At 44.6% G+C, this 19,016-nt stretch overlaps 2 protein-coding genes across 3 annotated transcripts in view; one reads left to right on the top strand and one right to left on the bottom strand.

The window, feature by feature from the left end:
- LOC122537074 (actin cytoskeleton-regulatory complex protein PAN1-like) overlaps positions 1 to 19,016 on the bottom strand; it is a 33,864-nt gene that overhangs the window by 7,796 nt on the left and 7,052 nt on the right. The window contains exons 2-6 of the mRNA XM_043669996.1: positions 1,493 to 1,730; positions 1,089 to 1,197; positions 949 to 973; positions 674 to 854; positions 133 to 479 (exon numbers count right to left, since the gene is read on the bottom strand). Coding sequence (XP_043525931.1) covers positions 133 to 479; positions 674 to 854; positions 949 to 973; positions 1,089 to 1,197; positions 1,493 to 1,730 — 900 coding nt within the window. The remainder of the gene's footprint in view (positions 1 to 132; positions 480 to 673; positions 855 to 948; positions 974 to 1,088; positions 1,198 to 1,492; positions 1,731 to 19,016) is intronic.
- On the top strand, positions 1,725 to 3,923 carry LOC122537095. 2 transcript variants are annotated; one of them, XR_006308542.1, is made up of 3 exons: positions 1,725 to 2,462; positions 2,720 to 3,255; positions 3,515 to 3,912. XR_006308542.1 is itself a non-coding variant. In XM_043670043.1 (2 exons), the coding sequence occupies exons 1-2, from the start codon at positions 3,152 to 3,154 to the stop codon at positions 3,816 to 3,818; spliced, it is 408 nt and encodes a 135-aa protein (XP_043525978.1). In that variant the 5' UTR covers positions 2,557 to 3,151; the 3' UTR covers positions 3,819 to 3,923. The 2 variants fall into 2 exon arrangements, 1 of the variants encoding a protein (XP_043525978.1); XM_043670043.1 differs by lacking the exon at positions 1,725 to 2,462 and having other exon boundaries at positions 2,557 to 3,255; positions 3,515 to 3,923.

The following is a 19,016-nucleotide window of genomic DNA, read 5'->3' as shown; positions in this document are numbered from 1 at the left end:
GATTTGTCTCAACTATTTCAAATATCAACCATCACTTTTTACTTTGAACATCTTGCGAATCCTCACATACTGTTGTCTTGTATGTTTCAGTAAACGCCGCGTAAACGCAATTTGCCTTCTCTTCTCACTAACCTCCCGTTTCGGTTGCAAGCGTCGTCGCGAGGATATCGATGATGCATCCTAGGATCGTGATGATGCTGCGGCGAGTAAGAAGGATTCTGCGGCTGCGGGCTGGCTGCAGCCACACTCGACGTTTCAGAGTCGTAACCGCTCGAGCCGCGGGTCCACAGCGGTTCGGGACAGTCGTAAAGATGATTCGGTGTGGGCCGTTGCACTATCAAGTCGAGAACGGCGGAGCTTCTCATTACCTCGATGGCTCTCTCGAACGGAAGATCCGTGAGACGTTGACCGTTGCACCAAATTATAACGTCGCCGGCTTTTAAGCCCGCTGCTCTAGCTGGCCCGTCGTCCCTGGTACCCTAAATGAATTTCACTTGATTAATTCTCGATCGTCTCTTGGATCACGCTGTTCTATGCCCGCGTGGCAATTTCGACCGAACAATGATCTACTCTGTTATTCGCAATCATTACGTCGACCATCGAAATTGAAATTAAACACGAAACGAAGAGTTACGAAATTACTACTGAATGTCAGTGAGAAACCATAGTTAACCTGAACAGTGAGGCCTGGCACGATGCCTCTGCAAACGCCACACCCGAGGCGACCCTTCTCGCCGACGAGAATTCGAATCCTGACTTCGGTGCTCGGAACGGCGCCCAAACCAGTTTCGTTGTATTGTAGCTGTTGCTGTTGCTGCTGCACCATGTGCCAAGTGACCGGATCGTTCGGGTTGCTTTGCGAATCATAAAGTACTTTTATAACGAGGAAACACTCCTCGAACGGGCGCGAGTGCCTCGCGGAATTTTTAATGAGCGATCGGTACTTACTCTTTCACAGGTATCATTCCCACGCCTGAAAAAAAAAAAAGTACGAGCAATCAGTTCGAGTTGTTCGTGTACATTTTGTAACTGAAAGAATCGGCAGAGAAAACAGATGGAAAAGAGAGGGAAAAATTGTAAGTAATTACTTCGAATCTTGAGAACGAGCACTTGCTGATTTTTTGCCAGAAGCGCCACTTCCTGATGGACGGCGTCCTCCACCGGATATCCATTCACCCTTATGATCTGATCACCGACCTGAAAGCGAAAAGAAAAGAAAAGAAACAAGGTGAAACTAAAAGTAAAATATACGGCGTTAACGAAACAGAGCAGAAAACCGAGCCGCCCTTTCGCAATCACGAAATCGATTTCTATCTCTTGACCGAATGTTATACGAACTAGAAACAATCAGTTAAAAAAAAAAAAGAAAAAAAATTTGAAATCGCTATGCGTTTCTCTCTAAGAATTTAAGAAAAACAATTCTTCGCTCCTGAGATATTTTGAACAGTAAATTTTAATGGAAAATCTTTCTGCAGGTAGACTTGAGATTTACCCTTAATCCGTTTCTGTGAGCCTCGCTGCCAGGTTGCACGTCGCTGACGTAAAATCCAGCTGCATACTCTCTGCCACCGCGAAGGGAGAAGCCAAATCCAGACGCTCCACGCCGTCTCAGTCTGACATTTCTGGTCACACCGATGACGGCCATCCTGCCGCCTCCTGTTGGGTTTCCAGGAGCTCCACCGGTCGATGGAACCATCCCAGCACCAGCCGTGCCGGATGCACCACCCGACCTACGAAAGCCAATTTAAGTTCAATCTCGTCCGAGTTGATTTTGATTTAATTGCTCGGTAATTAACGAGGTACAAGCTACTCGGAAAGGAGGGTGGATTCGTTGACATGGATTGAGTTAGCGAGAGTACGTCGTCGTCATTACATCGAGTATTGTTCGGCGAATCGTGTTACGTAGCAGGCCAGGCGGAAACTGGAGCGCGAATGAGATTTAACCGAACGAATATTCGCGAGCGCGCGTTACAGCGCGATACAATTTTATTCTGGATTTTCGCCGCGTTAACGAGCCTCTTCTTTTTCGTTACGTAAAACGAGCAACGTTGTTACTTTCTCGGCGTATTATTCCTAGGCGTTACACGCTCGGCGAAGTCACACGAGATCGGAGTCCCTCTCCGCTAATAACTGTGACTTCCCCGCAACGAACAGAAATCCTAGTAATGTATATATGTATCGATAATGCGTCGTGGGAAGAGTTTTTACAGAAAATTTCAAGCTCCAAGCGTTTTTACGCGTTTATACGTCGCGTATAGGGGATCGAGAAATCCAACAAGCAAACTCTAAAAATGTTTGGTTTCATGGTGTGTACCATCGAATATAATATACCGGGTATTGATTGCATATTTGTGGTGTGGGACTGTCGCGCGTCTGGGATACCTTACGGGGGTGGCGGTGATTGACATGGTTTAAGCGCTTTCCATTGATTTCCGTCTCCTCTAGATTTTACTGCTGCCCAGGTAATTATCCCCGGTAATTGCATATCCTACGCGTTTATACGTTCCTGTACGTTTCCGAGGAATTCACGATTGTGCAAGGAGAATGCGGCTAGAAGATTGGCGTTAGAACTTGAAAATTTTAAAACGCGAAAACCCATTAATCTTACCAATGGGAAATGATTTTGTTTACGCTAGTTTTTGTCCGATCAATTCTTACATTCGGATTGTCGCGTGCGTGTTAGAAAAATATTTTCCAACATCCGCGGTGAAATGCACAGGAGGAACAATTAAAATCACGGACAAAGCGTCTCCGTTCTTGAGGACGGAGAGCAAAACGGCCGGAAAATTTGTGCACGGTCTGGAGAGAGGAATTACAGTAATTCCGTGTCAACGACGCGGCTCACCTTCGCGAATAATTGTCCCACAAAAATGCTCGTTTCAGTCCGCGGTCGGAGAGCCGCGCGCGGTCCGTACTGGAAGCAATCTTTGTTCGGATCTCGCGGCCTTTTTCCGCAGTGCGCTGCGAAATTAATGGCCACACCTGGCGCTCCATTGGCCTGCGCAATCGTGGAAGAAGGAACGACGACGAAGCGGAGGAGTCGAGGCAAATTCCACGATGGACGACGAAAAAAACGAAAGATAGAAAGGAGCCGGTTGGAGGGTGGGGCAGGCGGACGAAACAAGAAAAGAAAGACACTTTATGCTCCCTAATGACGCCGGGAATCCGTCTTGTCTCGGACATTGAAAAGATTACGTGCAGTATGAAGGGCCGTCGTAGGTTGTCGGCTGCAGCGGAACACGCGGATGACACCAGGTAAATGACAGTCATTAGAAAGAACGAGACACTAGTTTAAAACTACTCCGCCTAGCTGGAGGGTCTCTGACTCGTGTCTTCTTTTTCCTCCATCTTTGTTCCACCTGGCTGTCGTTCGTCCTCTTTCCTTTTCACTCTTCTTGAACGTTACCGAAGGCAAAGGGGGGGGGGCGCATTTCACCGTCTGCTCTTTCCTACGAACCTTCGGGGCTTTTGCTTCTCTTTTTTTCTTTCTTCTTCTTTTTTTTTCTTTTTTCAGAGCATATCATTTCGGACGGACTGCGCTCTACACAGAAAGCGAGACCAACGAAGGCCAGAGACTTTCTATGCAAGCCAATTTACGTGCGACTATTTACGACGCGATTACCATTTTGCCTCGGCAACGGGTGCACCTTGCGTTCGCAATTATCGGCAAATTACAAATTTCCTTATCGGATGATAATAAGCGGCGAGTGAGCATATTCCAAAGCGACGAAACGTTCGCGAGTCGCCGGCAGTGTGCCTTTTCCGCTCGCTCGTTCGTTTCGACTTCGATCCTGAAAGACCAGTCCCCACCGGTCTGATCGTCGATCCGCTAGATAAAGGAAAAGCATCACAAAGAAGAGGAATTCTCTACCCCTCGGGGAGGGGGGGGGGGGGGGGGGGGGGGACGAGGTGAAATACCTGTCGACGACACCTACAGAGATCCACGAGGTTTCTCGACCGGCGCGGGGAGGAAGAGGGATCACTGACACGGACGGTACTCGTTACAAGCTGTTAACGCATTTTTAACGTGTGTTCCTCGTGACGTTCTTAAGGAAGTCGTAGCTGCTTTTATTAAAGACCAGCTCTTTCAGACGCGTCGGGAAAACAGTCACGGTACCGTAGGTTTTTAACAACTCCCTCCGATGCTTGCCTCCACTTCTCGACAGCTCGGTAAACGCGGCACGGCTCTCTGCCCTCGTTCACGAGTATCACTTCAAAATGCGTTCACCTGACAATCCCCCTTCAACCCCTTGCTGCTTTTGTTCGACTGCTCCGTATTTCTACGATGCATCTTACGGCCAAGATGGCACGAATGTTAAGCCGACCTGAAACGGATCGAGTGGCTACAAAAACTGCTGCTTCGATACACCGTAACTCGTGATTTGTAATGCATGCAAATGCATCGTCGAACAGAAGACGGGAATCGAAAGAAGGGGAAAAAAAAGAGAAAAAAAAAGCAGCTCAGAGTTGTTGTGCCGAGAGATTCTATCTACGAAGTTACCACGTTGTTAACAATCTTTTTGTTAGTCCTTTCACGGTCCGGTATCGATAAGACGCGTCGATGACGCGATAACGAGCATCCCCGAGCGTTTGATCTAGAAACCGAGGTCGTTGAAAAGATTCAAGACCGCGAGGAACGCAATCTCTTATGTAATCTCGAGGACAATGGACGCCCGTAGATTCTCAAGGAGGTTCCCGCGACAAGCGAGGCCAGGCCATCGATATATACTCGGGCATACCGTTATTGTCGTCGATATCGCTACTTAACGATCCAGCCACGAAAGTGTTACGACTGTCACGACTCTGCCTCCACACCTTCGAACGCTAATACTGGTAGCCGCTTCTCTCTGAAAGGAACAGCCTCGTCAAAGAGAGCTCTCATATTCGAATCCCGCATTCTGTTCACATTTCATGCTAATCAGTTCCTCTGGCAAAGCCAAGGAGGCGACGTGATCAACTAAAAGATCGAGAACAAGGAAGATGTTCCTCAACTGTGTTGGTCAACACGTTGTACACGATTAACGTTACGCCTTTCGACGAAATTATTTCGTTTCTTAACACGCCACGGCGTTCCAGCAACGACGCGCGCAATCTCGCGAGGCAATCGCGTGGCTTTAATATTCGAGAAACTTTCGCGATTCGCGATAGTCGTCGTTATAAAAAAAAAAAAAAAAAAAAAAGAAAGAAAAGAAAAGAAACTCCAGACTAAAATTCGTATCGAGCTGCTGCGTTACAAAGTGACGCGCGCTTGAATGCAGATCGTGTCGTGCATGTGCGCACACGTAACGAAGTAACAGGACCCTCGAATTATCGACTCACGAGATTCGATTCACGTTTTATGATAATTGTAGGATGAGCGAAGGGACCGTCGGCCGTGGGTTAAGGTTCGCTGCTCGACACGCCGGAGAAAGCTCCGATGTTGGAGAGGAACGAAGACAGGTAATGAGAGAAAGAAGAAGAGAGAAGAGACACGACGCCCTTCCCAACCGTGAGCAGATTTTATTGTTCTCTTTTATTACGTACCTCTGGGCGAGAAACATAGCGCGTGCAAACGATCGGGAATTGCGATGCGCGCAATTATTGACTCGCCGTTCGCTACGTTTTCGCCGATTTATTTCTCTCTTCCGTTCGACTCGTGACACGAGTTTCTCGCGTAATTGCGCCGGCTCACGCTTTCGCGAGTTGATCGGTGCAGGCGGCGTTCGGCGAAGGGATGCCCGGAACGTCCAGGGAACGCGCGAACAATGCAGAGAAAGTCTGACGCAGAGAATACGGAAAAGACACGCCCTGACGAGTATTCTCGTCCTTTCGCGTCCCGTTCCTCGCCTCCTGTTAGATACCTCTCGCGGGGAAGACATCGGGTCACGATCGAGCGAGCCTCCGCAGCCTCCGCGCGCGTACTTTCCATTTTATCTAGGTTTCAGAGAGACGCGAGGTGAAAAACTGTGCCTCGGAAGTCGCCGGGGTCGGCCGTAAAACATCGAGACGCGGCAACGCTCGTTCGGATCGCTGGGATGAAATATTAATTTTAATCCGACCTGGCCACCAAGGCAGTACGATTAATATTTACGAGCCAGAGAGGAACGGTAAATTCTTTTCAATGCTCGAGTCGCTTTTTTTATTGGCAACGAAGGGAAACAGTTACAACAGCTGCTTCTACGAATCGGATCGATCGACGAAGTACCAAAGGCGCGATTTGTCGTAGGATCGTTCAGGGCAAAAGTTCTCTGCGACGTAGCGAATTGACTCGCACAACTGACAATGAAAGCCGATATCGGTGTTCCCCCGGACGAATCTTCCTCTCGTCGAGTCGCGAAACAGTTTTGCGAATGAAGTGGCCTATTACGTAAAGAAGAGGATAAACGTTTGCCAGAGGAACGGTATAATGACGATTCACCGATTCCCGGAGGAAATAAGGAGGAAATTTACTGGTTTCCTAATTGACGTTTCGCGTACCGCAATGGGGCTATCTCGATTACAAGAATTTTCATTCCGCCAGGTTCGCTCCTGGTGCACACGTTCGTAGCCCGTTCGTGTATACAGACACGCGTGCGCGTTTGTGATGAACGTCGTACACCGCGATTAATGACAAGATCGAGCGAACTCGTATTTCAGAAAAGTCGCCGATTACAGGTTTTTCTCGTTCCTGTCTTGCCACGGTAAGCGCAGTGCATTCCGGAGTTTTTTAAAATAATAATAGTCGGGCATATCACGTTAGAGGAAAGTTAATCGAAGAAATATATTATCCATCTTAATTCGCTACATATATATATATATATATATATATTGCTCTACTACACTACGCACATTCAAACAGTCTCCCCGCACATGTACGATTAACATGTACGCTACTTGTCTTCTCTCGCGATCGATAAAATCTCGCTTCACTATGGCAATAATAAATCGCGACGATACTGTGAGCAACAAATTTCAAAGTTATCCCATTGTGTCGGCTAATTGCACGCCGTCGATATCCATGCATATCGTCGAAAGAACAACGTAATTGAATTACAGGCAAGTATATTCGGCACAAAATTGCGCTCGTTCGAGCTCGTCTCGAGCACAACTGGCCCTGTTATCGTGGAACGCGCGTCGCGTCGCAATTTCAAACAAAGTAAAATTCATTTTCGTCACGGCCGAATTGCCGCTTTAACTATGCTCGAGAGCAAGCCGGAGAGCCTCGAGTAACATGAATAGAGATCGTGGCAAAACAAGTAGAGAGGCCAACAGTAGAGAGAGAGAGAGAGAGAGAGAGAAAGAGAGAAAGAGAGAAAAAAGGACAACACTTCGGAATCGGGCGTGTTTCAAGTTTCTTCCCTTCACGCGCCACCGATCTCGTTCCATTCGATCTCGAGAATCCGCACCTTTGATCGATCTATCCTCGCGTCCGCGGTCGTTGATCTACTCGCGCTGTTTTCAGCTTGCGATCCTGCGATATTGCCTGCGCCTCGGAAAACAGCAACAGCGGCTCATTGTACTCCCACTGATATTCCAACGCTATAATACGAACGACTGTGATTACGATATTTATTTTCGTGATTGCCTTCCATACGGATTGTGTATTTTGACTTTTTATTCAAAACGATCGGCATTGAACAATTGCATATCGTTATTTCGAGTTACATGAATTAATGCTGAATTAACTTCGTTATTTACTAATTCATATTATTTGTTAATTTGTATTCTGGCAAAGCAACGCCTCGGCATTTGATATGCAAAGGCGTGAACATCGCGCTTATTCGCCATCAAAGAGCTCCGACTATTTATTGCTATTTTAACAACTGCAGGACAGTTTCTCTATCCGTGTTTTTTGCTAATCGTCCTCGAGGTGAGTGAAAAATTATAGAGCGCCCCAGACGGTTGGCGAAGCCGATAAACCGGATATCGGTGATCAAAGAGCGGAATTACTGTAATCAAGTTTTCCTCGCGTTCTTTTATTTGCAATTAACTCGATATTGAACGGCCGGTGCTGGCCTTGAGATATTTCCGATATTCTCATTTATCGGATGTGCCTTCCCCGCAACGGGGAGGACGGAGGGGGGAGAAACACAACCACACGGAGAAAAGTATGGCGGGATGGCGGTGGCCGATCTCTTTAAAGTTCACTGGATCATTGTTCCTGCCGGTGACTTTAACGATCGGGGAGAACAGGTACAACCTGAACGAAACTTAAGATCCGCCTTTAACGAACGATTTAATCGAGTTCATAGTCTCGATAAGGGGAAGCATGATTTATTCATTGTTATCGACGTTTATCTTCTGCGTTAAATAACAGGAAAAAGAGAGGAAGGAAGGCCAAGAAGAAAAAGGATCGGCGCCATGATCGACCGTTTCGAACACGTTCAACGTCCAATCATGATAAATGATGCGACGCATCGATCAAAGAACCGAGAGACTCTCTCTTTTTCTCTCTCTCTCTCTCTCTCTCTCTCCGGTATGCTACAGATCCGTTTTGTTTCCGCGATTCTTTTGGAACGCGAACGATTTACGGATCTCGTTAAGAGTTTCTTTTCTTCATCGTCGTCCTCGTAACTGTAAGAGGAACGAAAGGAGGAATCCAAAGATATAGGCGAAGAGAAGCACAATGCTCGTTGCCATGTTTGCGGTGAACGGTAACTGCGATCGTCTAACAGCCGTCAAGTCTTCGATTCGTCCCCGGACGCTCGATTATGGCGTTTAATGCCGCTTAACGCCGATAGAATTGTAAATTATTTCTTGCTGCCGGTGTACGGGGAATGCCGAAGCTAGGTTGGCCGATAATTTTCGCGGGTCAAGTCACAACGGCGCTTCGCCTTTCTGGCTCCGCCTCTGAAACTTCATAAAATGCAAATGTATTCGGGCGCGAGGCAAGTATTTCCTCGTTAGCTTCGAGCCTCTTCGTTCTTCAGCAAATTTGTGCTTGTTATGCGAAAAGCGTATCCGCGCGCGCGGTTCGAATAACTTTTCAAAGAGTGCAACTCGTGGCTCGTTAACAGAGTTACCCCTGTTGTTTCCTTCCGCGTTCCAGCAGCGACATTTTTCGCCGAGCGAAGAGAAATTTGTACGTTCAAAAAGAAAAGAAAAAAAAAAGATTGTACATATTGTTTGACGAACAGATTGCAAAAGCAAGGCAACGATGAGGCAATCTTGGCAAAATTCGCGGCTTTTCTTCGGGCAACGTGAGGTAATCGGAGGGAAAACGCAAACAACGAGGCTCGAACGATTTCCCCTTGCTTGTTACAAAACGAATCTATAATGTGCAATGTGATTTGTGACCTGTCAAAAATTTCCATTTTTTTTCTTTCTTTTTTCATACGTTTTCCAACTTCGTTAACTTTCCTCTTTCATCAATGTGTTTCACGATGAGAATGATTCACGAACAGAATCAGTCACGCCGCACCTTCCGTGTCAATGGGCTATTCGCTTTTTTTTTTCGACTTGTGAAACGAAAGATTCACTTTCATGTGATAGAAAGTAACGCGTTACGACGCTTAGATCGTATCTGTTTGTTAATTTTTATTTTTGTTACGCGGCCAACAATTAAAAGGCAAGAACGCTCGGGCACGGTGTGTCAAAATGGCGATTACGTGACAAGACTTGCCTAGCTCCCTGTGAAAGTAGAACTTCTTGTTCCTCGTTTTGGCTGCTGCGCGAGACAGGCGACCGGTAAGAGAGATATCCTTGCCAGAAGTCATAAATCACGGATGACCGAACTGGACGCTCGTGTGTTTATTTTTATTATGTCAGAAAGGGTCGTTATGTATCGGGCATATAGATAAAATCGACTTCAGTCGCGTCTGATCGATGGGACCGGGGGATCAATAAATCCTTCAACCCGATCCTCCTTGGCCTCGAGTTTTTCCCTTTTTGCAGCGACAGCTATCGGAATACGGATCGACAGACACACGGTCGTTGACACACCGGTAGTCTACTATAAAAGTATCCGCGAAGAAACACGCGAGTGAGCAAGAAACGCGTGTGCTCTTGGAAGAGTGTGTCAGCGGGTCAGTGACACCCATTAGCGGCAACAAAGTTCGATGTTTAGCCGCTGGTTATCGACCTTGCACCGTTCACCCACTTGAAGTCTAACATAGCCGTGACTTCCATCATCCTTCCCAAATTAATACAATTAATCCTGGCATTGTTCCACGAACAACTTTCTTCGACGATTTTTCAATCAATGATCGCGGGCCGAATCGTAGAAATCTTCGAGTATATAACTTCGATCGTAATTTATATTATCGTCCAATGGACGGCCACTTTCGTTTAAATACCATCGATGCACGCTTTCGTGAAGCATATGGCGCGCGACAGTCCGAGACGACAGGATGCAGGTGGAACGGACGCATTCGACTTTCCAACTTTACGGCAGTGTATCATTGGACGAGCGATTAATCCATTGGAAATCACGTGATTTTCTATCGTGATATTTCTCGTTCGACCAGCTCCGATAAATTACACGAACGAGCGAAAAATTCCTCGTAATTTAATGCCGCGTAATTTAATTGATTTCGTTGGATTTGAATATGCGTTGAAGGGATACGTAGCACGATCGATCCCGAGGCCCAGTCGCGCTAATTGCAGTCATTTTGCTCGCGGCCGACCGTCGCTTTTGCGGCGCTTTCTAAATCAACGCGGAGCCGCTGAAAACATAGTCCGTCCCGCGGTAGATTGGCAAATTACGAGACGAACGAAAGCAAAATAAACCGTAGTTGAACCGTTTTCCGACGATCAGGGCAATTTCGTCGAATGTGTCCTACCAGCATACAGAGATTCGTGTACAAAGTTTCACCGACGGGCCAGAAAATTACAGCCAGTTTATTTCGCGAAGTTGCACACTGCGGGTTTTCCGCAAAACCGCAAAATACACTCCCCGCCATAATGCTTTCTATCGTTATTCGCGTTTGTTTCTCGTTTTGCTATCGGACAATTGTTTCTATCGGTATTTTCACCGTACCGCAACGAGTTTTTTCCCTTGGGTGAAAGTCTAAATCCGTCGAGCTTTGTCCGATTTTAACGAAGGTATTTCGTGGCAATTCGTGGTTACGCCCGTGTCGAATCATACCTACAGGTAGCCTGGCATCAGTCGGGTTCCGGTCTAACCCCAGGTTGCTTTATTTTGTTCGACATATTATTCGCGTTGCTTCGATGCGCACGACGCATTCGCTGCAACCAGAGAAGTGGCCGCCAGAAATTAATTGTTCGGAACTACAGTTATGCATCTGGAATCTGTGTCAGGATGGACTATAATTTTTTAACGCTCTGGCATGGTCCTCGGAACGACATTTGTAAATAAGGTAGAATCTATAGACGATAAATCATCACGGCGATTGAACGTGTGCGATTTTCAAAATCGTTTATTTTTGCAGTCACTGTAAAGCCGCGCGAGTACGTTTGGTTACATATTAAAGTTTCAACGATTCGATAGTGTTAAATCAACATCGTGGATATGGAGATAGAAAATATTTGCCAACGGATTGAATAACCTGACGAGTTATAACTGGAAGTAACTCTGCACGGGATGTTATAGAACCGAACGAGAACTGGAGTCTCCATTTACGTCTAATGGCTAGAAGGGATCTTAATTTAAGCACCGTCGGCTCCGTTTTCTCCGGTTTGTCTTATAAGGAAAGGAAAGTTCCAGGCGTCAATTCGTTAATCCAAGCTCTTCGGGCTAGAATGTGTACACGTAACCCTTTTCAGCCAATATGCACGTACCCTGGTCTGACGTCGTTGCGTAATATCACACGTCACGCTCGCAGCAACGATCCCTGACCTGTTATAATCGTTGGATGTAATATGCAACGCGATCGCGAGAGAATTCACCATCGCCTAAGCGCGTAATCCTGGCCTGTTTCTCAAGATCAGCCACCTCGTTTCATGACATAACATTTCTCGCCTTGGTAAAGTGATGTTCGAGTTTGAAATTCATTAAATGATTGCCCGTTTGTTCCGATTAATCGGTCGTTTTCCTTTAACGTTCTGCTTCGCGACGCCCGATTAGAACAGGTATCGTTGAAACGTATCAGAAGCTACAGAAGGCGGCTGGCTTTCAATGGTAATGCACTGTGTCATTGACACGTAAAGATCGCGCGACTACACCAGCTTTCTCGTGTAAAGGAGAACACGACTATTTGCACTGGTGGATCATAAACAGTTAGAATCGGGAAAGGTGTGATCCGACCTTTGCCGGCATTGATTGCTACGAAAACGTCTTATTCGGTAGATCGGACGAACCGTGCGAGTGTCGACTAGCGTTCGACCTCCTTTCCCATTCGTACCATTTAATCGCCAAAGTTCTTCAACTTAATCGTAGCAATATCGTTCTATTTTTCTTCGAATAAAAACAAAGAGATCTATGAGAAAGTTTTCAGAAAGAGACTGGCAACTTGGCCTGCGACCGGCTTTCTATTTTACTCATTCTCAATGATGAGATAACTCGAAGGCGTCTCATCGAGTCTTATCGTTCCCGAGATTAGCTCATCGATGAAATAAACACCACTCTGTTTCATCTGTACGAAATAATGACAATTCTATTCCGCTATTCTGTTATCTTGCGCTAACCTGCCTGGGTGAGCTAACATTTTTAAATGACCTTTCCCATGACATAAGTGCGCTCGCTCGTGTTATTGCTTCAACCTACGGAGAAATATCGAAGTGTCTGTTATGTACTTATGTACATTCGCATACGTTACATAGGTCTCGTTGCAAAGTCTCTCCCTTTCAATGGTGCCACAGGTTGAACTCTTAACTCTGACAATGAGAGTCCTTTCCTAGGCCTAATATTTGAAAATGGTTAGCCACTTAAGTCCGCTCGTAAACATCCTATGTCAATTTTAAATTTGAACGAAACGCTGTAAGTTCGCAACATAATCGAGTCTCGTTTCTGTGTACATGTGAAAAGTAAAATAAACGACCGGGTTAGTTGAACTGAAGGATTTGAGTCGTAAAGTCTTCCATCTCGTGACTATTATCCCGTCAATTGACCCGTGGCGGTCACGAATAAAAGTTGCTTTCTCCAAAAGACTAAAGAAAATTGTTAAATTTTCTCTCAGTGCGTTTTACCAAAGGCGGAATTGAAAGATAGCCTATAATGACGAAAGTTATCAAAAAGCTATCGACAGCTTCATTGTAAGCTAGAACAGCGTGCTTTTCAATCTCGCCGATGAAGAGTGAAACGTAAAAATGCCGTGGCATTCGCTTGGGAATTTCTGATACAGACGTATAATATACGAGACAAGGGGGGGGGGAGAGAGAGAGAGAGAGAAAAACACGTATAGAAAGGACGATAGAAAAGGAGGGGCAGCCCACCTATCTGCTTCACTTCCACGAGAGGTTAGCCACCACGTAACCGGCATCGCAATCCCTAATTATGCAACCTTCTTCTTCTTCTTCTTCTTTCATTCAGTCATATCTCCCGCCGATATATTCTCTCGATTTACTCGGCAAAGCAACGTGAGTTTTCTCACGCACCTGAGTTTCCGAATGCCGAGCTCGGGTGCCACGGCATTTCCAACGTTTTGCGCGCTATTTAGCGCCCGGTGCGCCACTACTAGCTTGCAATCTAGTCACGAAGGACGTGCTGCCTTTTCTTCTTATCCAGTTCGTTTCCGATTGCGTGGCGCTTCTTTATTCCCCTTTGTATTTTCGCGCGGGAAAGTGGACCAGCGCACGAATGTTCTCAATTCTCATTACGGGAGAATGTTCCCTTGTTTTTTTTACTCTCTACATTTTCGTTCCATTTTCACTAATGACTCGTCGTGAAATTTCTTAACACCTGATTAATTAAACAGCGACGTCGCACGATCACCGATATTCATGAACAATTCAGATATTGAAGTTGCCTCCTCGTTGCTGCAAAATTTTCGACCGTGTTTATTAATTTCGGATCTCGAACATTAGACGCTCACCACGAAAATTCGAACTGTAGCTCTTACCTTCGTAAAATAAAAGTCATAATTCGTATTACGAGTGTTCATCGAAATGCAAACGATCGTCACATGCGCGCGTTTCGAAATTGTTTCTCCCGCGCATGCGCGGTACGGCGCAGTCGTGTCGTAAGACATATTCAAATGTACTGGTCAATTGACTTTCGCGGTCCTTCGATTTGACAGTCGCGGAAACAATTTCCAAACGTTCAGTTACGTGTCAGTCTCGGATTCTATAGCAATAAAACGATAACGATCGCGAACCCGTCTTGAGTTTCCATATCCCGATTGACATTGAAACGCGTACAAGGACGACACGGTCTTCGGAATTTCCTTGCACGCGCGTTCGCGTTTCTTCGATCGTGTTACGCGGTGTTTCGTTTCGTTCGCCGCGTACAGGTTATGTGCGCCTGTGACCGTATCGCTGACACGAACCGGGCGAACTTCGTTGGAATGCGGAGCGTAAAAAAACGATGTGTTTCAAATAACAACGGGCGTGCTAAAGTGGCACGAAATGCTTTAAGGTTAAGTGTGATAAGGTCTCGAGACGTGACAGATTATGATTTACGGCTTACGATAACAGTTGGAGAATCAACGTAAATCGGTGGTCAAACGGGTGAGTTGTGCATACAATATGTATACTGTACTGTCTTAATAACTGGAAACTGATCATACGTGACAATATTCAAATCGAGACATGAGATTTCAAAGTCGATAAAATTAGCCGACAGATTAACAAAATGAGAGAAACTTGATTTGAATTTCGTAATAGTTGAAAATATAATATAATCGATTTGTCTTCTACCGTTCGAGCGAAGAATCATAAGTAAGAAAATCAGTAAGGCAGAGAATCGTATCTAAACTTATATTATAGAAGCTTTGTCTCTCGAGATAGATTATTTGTATTATTGTAGTGTCGCGCCATTCCTAGACAGTTACGAGAAATAGTGGGGATAGGGATAGCTCATATTCCTACACATATATAATTTAAGAAACACATATATACATATACATATACATATATATACATATATATACATATATATATATATATATATATATTATATAATAAAAATCGCGTATATTATCATGGGAAAGTGACGTGTAAACTTTTCACGCCAATCGATGTTACGTTACACAAGAGACTACTCTTGGCACTTATTTTGCAACGTCGAAATATTCACAGTGTGTTTATCGCTTAATGGTCCTCTGTCGAGCGTTGTACTCACGCAAAACAAATTACATAAATGCTCTTTCCCTCTCGCAATGAACGATGATTTATGGTATTCTTTATTAGATGTTTCTCACACATTTTCGAACGGTGATCTTTTTTTTCTTTCCTCCATCGTTGGACGTTTGTGCACGAGAAACCCCATTTAAACATGTGCACAGGTTAAAAAGCAAAGAAAAACCGTTCGTTGCAGCTTTTTGTTGCGCTATTTCCCTCGCATAAGTGGTTCAGCCTTGAGTAGGTGAGCCAGGTAATTGTAAACAAATAGGGTGATCGACCTTAATGGCTGAGCCTTGAGAGTCGCTCTCGGAATTCTTGATATTGGAAAGCATTAAACTGTGCAATTCAGACGACGACGCGACACGCGCGCTAGACACACGATGTCTGGCGAACGGCTGGTCGTTTCCGATTAATCACATTCAACGTTCATCGTACTCGCATGCTTCGTGTTCCTACATATTACCGTTTCGTTTTGCGCCCGCAACGTTAAGAATCTGACACACAATGCTCAGTTGCATAAGTCGCGGCGCACACGACTGCCGGAAAAATTTCGCGGCAGAAAAGTGTAGGTTAGCGGACTGGCAACGAGAAAATCTCAGAATTGTGCTGGCACGTGTGTTTTGTTGTGAAAACCGAGCACAAACGTTCCCGAGTACGTACTTAATTACGTGCAGGAAGTTTGAATTTTGTTAAGCGCAATTATAGCTCAGCCTTTCCCGAAGCACGAAGAATTGAAGTATTATTCCGTATACTTGATATTTACGCATCTCGTTAAAAAAATCGTTGGTAATTAATAGATGAAAACCGTTCGCAAAAAGTGGTTCAGCAGTTTCTATATTGTAAAACTGCGTTGCCAGCAGACGCGAATCGTTTTTCTACCAGCTATGCAAATGCCGAGTTATTTCAGAGAAATTACAATTTTTTTTCTTTTTCTTTCCTCGTCTACGTTTTGTGTGTTGCAAACGAATCGTAAATCTAATTTTTTCCTCGATATCGAAAATTTTTTTGTTTACAGAAAGAACGCTATGATAAAACGTCTGCATAAATCAAGCTCATAGAGGTTCTCAGAGAAAAAGCATCTGATCGTAAAATTTACATAAATCGCGTGTAGCGTTACGAACTTGGCATTCAACTCGGTAGTGGTTAGACAAGAAATTCGTTCTTGGAACAATATTTACTTATGATAAGCCAGGATCAATTCGTTCGTAGGAATCTCTGTATAAAATCTCAGGATTCTGCGAATCCAACTTCGGTTGAGATATCGACAGCCCGTAATCCGACTTAAGCTTGGTGTAAATGCGACATCGCGATTTCGTAGTGGTGACAACACTGTGCAATACTGAGTTTTATATTTTTGACACTAGAAACATTAGTATATACAGATAATCGTTTCTCTCTAATAAATGTAAACAGTAACATAATTTACATAAATAAATAATCCTCGGTGATTTTAATTGATTTGCTGTTTCTGGTGTTAACAATGAAATCGCACGTTAACTTTATATTTTATATTTTAAGTTTTTCATTATATTTTATGATATATTTTTAACGATGATATTGTACACTTATATATACTATCTTTGAGCGTAAATTGGATCTAAAATCCCCGTGAAAATTGACATTTTTAACAACGCAACGTGGGGCCTCATTATTGATAGTATGAAACTGTCGAATTACCGTTGCAAAATTGCAACGATATTGCATCTGGCAATTTGGTTTTACAGTCAGCCCCCTTTTTCTACGTATATCCTCGAAATCGCATCTATCGCTAGCAACTTTCGATAATTGGCTCTGTTTTTCCACGGATCTGGCGCCAGTAAATAAAAGTGAAATTGTACCGTTGCCTGCTCGCGTGGCCTTTGTAATTTGCGACTGTAAACTATAACTTTCACTAGGACTTTCGTTGGTTCTCTGTCGAAAGAGCGGCATCGCTTGTCCACGATGAAATATACGCCAGCTGTATTATCGTCGTCCGTCCACGAACAAAAGCGAGAGCGGTGTTGTAATTACGCGAGCGATAAAAATTTACGTGACCGTTCCTTTCGAGCACTTTACGCGTTTCGCGTTTAGAACGAAAAACCTGAACACGGTCAGAGTGTTCAACGACGCATAACCGTTATGTTATCGCCGTGTCGTTAATTAAGAAAAACGCGGAAACCAAAGCGCACTCACGAGAGATTTGGAATTGAATCCTTTCGCCTCGGAGATTTATTAATAGTTTCAGTTGAGAGCTGTTGATTATTACATCGATTAATATCGTTGATAAATATCCCAAGTGGGAGTGGAAATGATTTTCCTCTGGTTGCAAATAACCGGTCGGTGTCGTTCGTTGCGCGTCGAGAAAATTTTACTTGTATCTGGATATATGGTTATACTCTGTTCAGCATCCGAGGTTCCGAGGTTCCGAATGTCGAAAGGAATGCTCGATCGGACAGGCCGATGTCTTGGAACGTGCATACCGGTACCAACGGTCGCGTATCCGTGGCACAGCCGCATCAAGAGCACAAGTCCCGAGAGATAATCGCGCGGCGAGTTCTTAAAGGACGACGTATCTCTATACTAAGCCAATTTAAATACCTTTCCGCGGTGTAGTGGCTTCTTTTCGTAGTGGCTGGTTGGAAGCCTCGCCTCGGCGCTGTATAATTATACGCGGGTTAATAATGACTTACAAACTGCAACCAGGCCTTCTTGTTCGTTTGTTTAGTGCCACCGATACGTAGTTGCGCCGAGGTCGGCCACGACGTTGCATTAAATTGCATCGCGCTAATCTACCGATCGTTCTGTCTCTCTCCGCTTCGCTTTGTACACCGCAATCCCAGCAGGATGGTTCTTTTCTTTTTTTTTTCTTTTTCTCTTTTTTTTGAAAGTAACACGAAGCAGGGGAAGAGATTTTCTACCGCGTCACGAGCGTTACTTGATTGTCGATTCTCCACCGGTTAAACGTTTTCGTTTTCGTCGGTAAAGGAAAGGAATTCCACCGTGGCTGAATCATCGAGCTGCGAATCGCTATATTCGATATTTTAGTATGGTTTTCGTTTACGTGTCATATCGCTACGATGTTAGTTCGGCCGATGAATTAATAGACGTTCATTAACCGTGTACCTTTTGCCGGCTAACTGATCATTACACTTCACAGGGACAGAGTTTAATCAGACATTTAATTAGCGCCGTATGCATGGTTACCGCGGGAAATCAGTTAGTTGCGAAATTCTGTTAGATTCGCGTAAAACGAACATTAGGTGACCGGCATTAACGAATATCACGGATTAACGGACTCGCGAGCGTTTAAAGGATAATTGCACGCGTGTCGGATAAATGTACTTATAAGTACATCGGCAATTTGAAGCTTGTAATATCGAGTATTAATGTTGATGATCATTACAGGGAAGAAAGTTTATTAAAGAAGGGCGCTCGTATGTTTTTCTCTGTCGCTCCGTGTAATTTCGCGTGGCAACCGACGTACAGGGATTATCGAGTCTTTCTTCGGAAAGAAAAAAAAGAAAAAAACGCTGCAGACGGTCATTCTTTCTTTATTTTTTCCTCTGGTCTGAAACTGGTCTGTAACGTTCGACACATGTATCTATATTTCTATCTATCTATATTTCTTCTCTCTTTTTAAGGTAGAAGGAACATGTACTTGAGAACACAAGCGTATCTCGCTGAAATCGCGCCTCGTTTCTTTTTATACATACATACTGATACAATTAGAGCCACGCAGCAAACAAATAAACTAAAAGCATTGAATCGTTCGAAAAACTCGTAGAGTAATTGATAGTAATCGATACATTTTATAATAGGCTATTTTATCAAGGTAAAAGTTTGTAGTCTTTTTCTCCCTTGAAAGTCTAATTTATTGAAAATAAAAGTTTCGCGTCCCG

The sequence above is a fragment of the Frieseomelitta varia genome, unplaced genomic scaffold (assembly GCF_011392965.1).
Source record: "Frieseomelitta varia isolate USP_RPSP 00005682 unplaced genomic scaffold, Fvar_1.2 scaffold_886, whole genome shotgun sequence".
Taxonomy (NCBI): domain Eukaryota; kingdom Metazoa; phylum Arthropoda; class Insecta; order Hymenoptera; family Apidae; genus Frieseomelitta; species Frieseomelitta varia.
The sequence above is the reverse complement of the archived record's forward strand: the minus strand, read 5'-3'. Positions and strand labels throughout refer to the sequence as shown.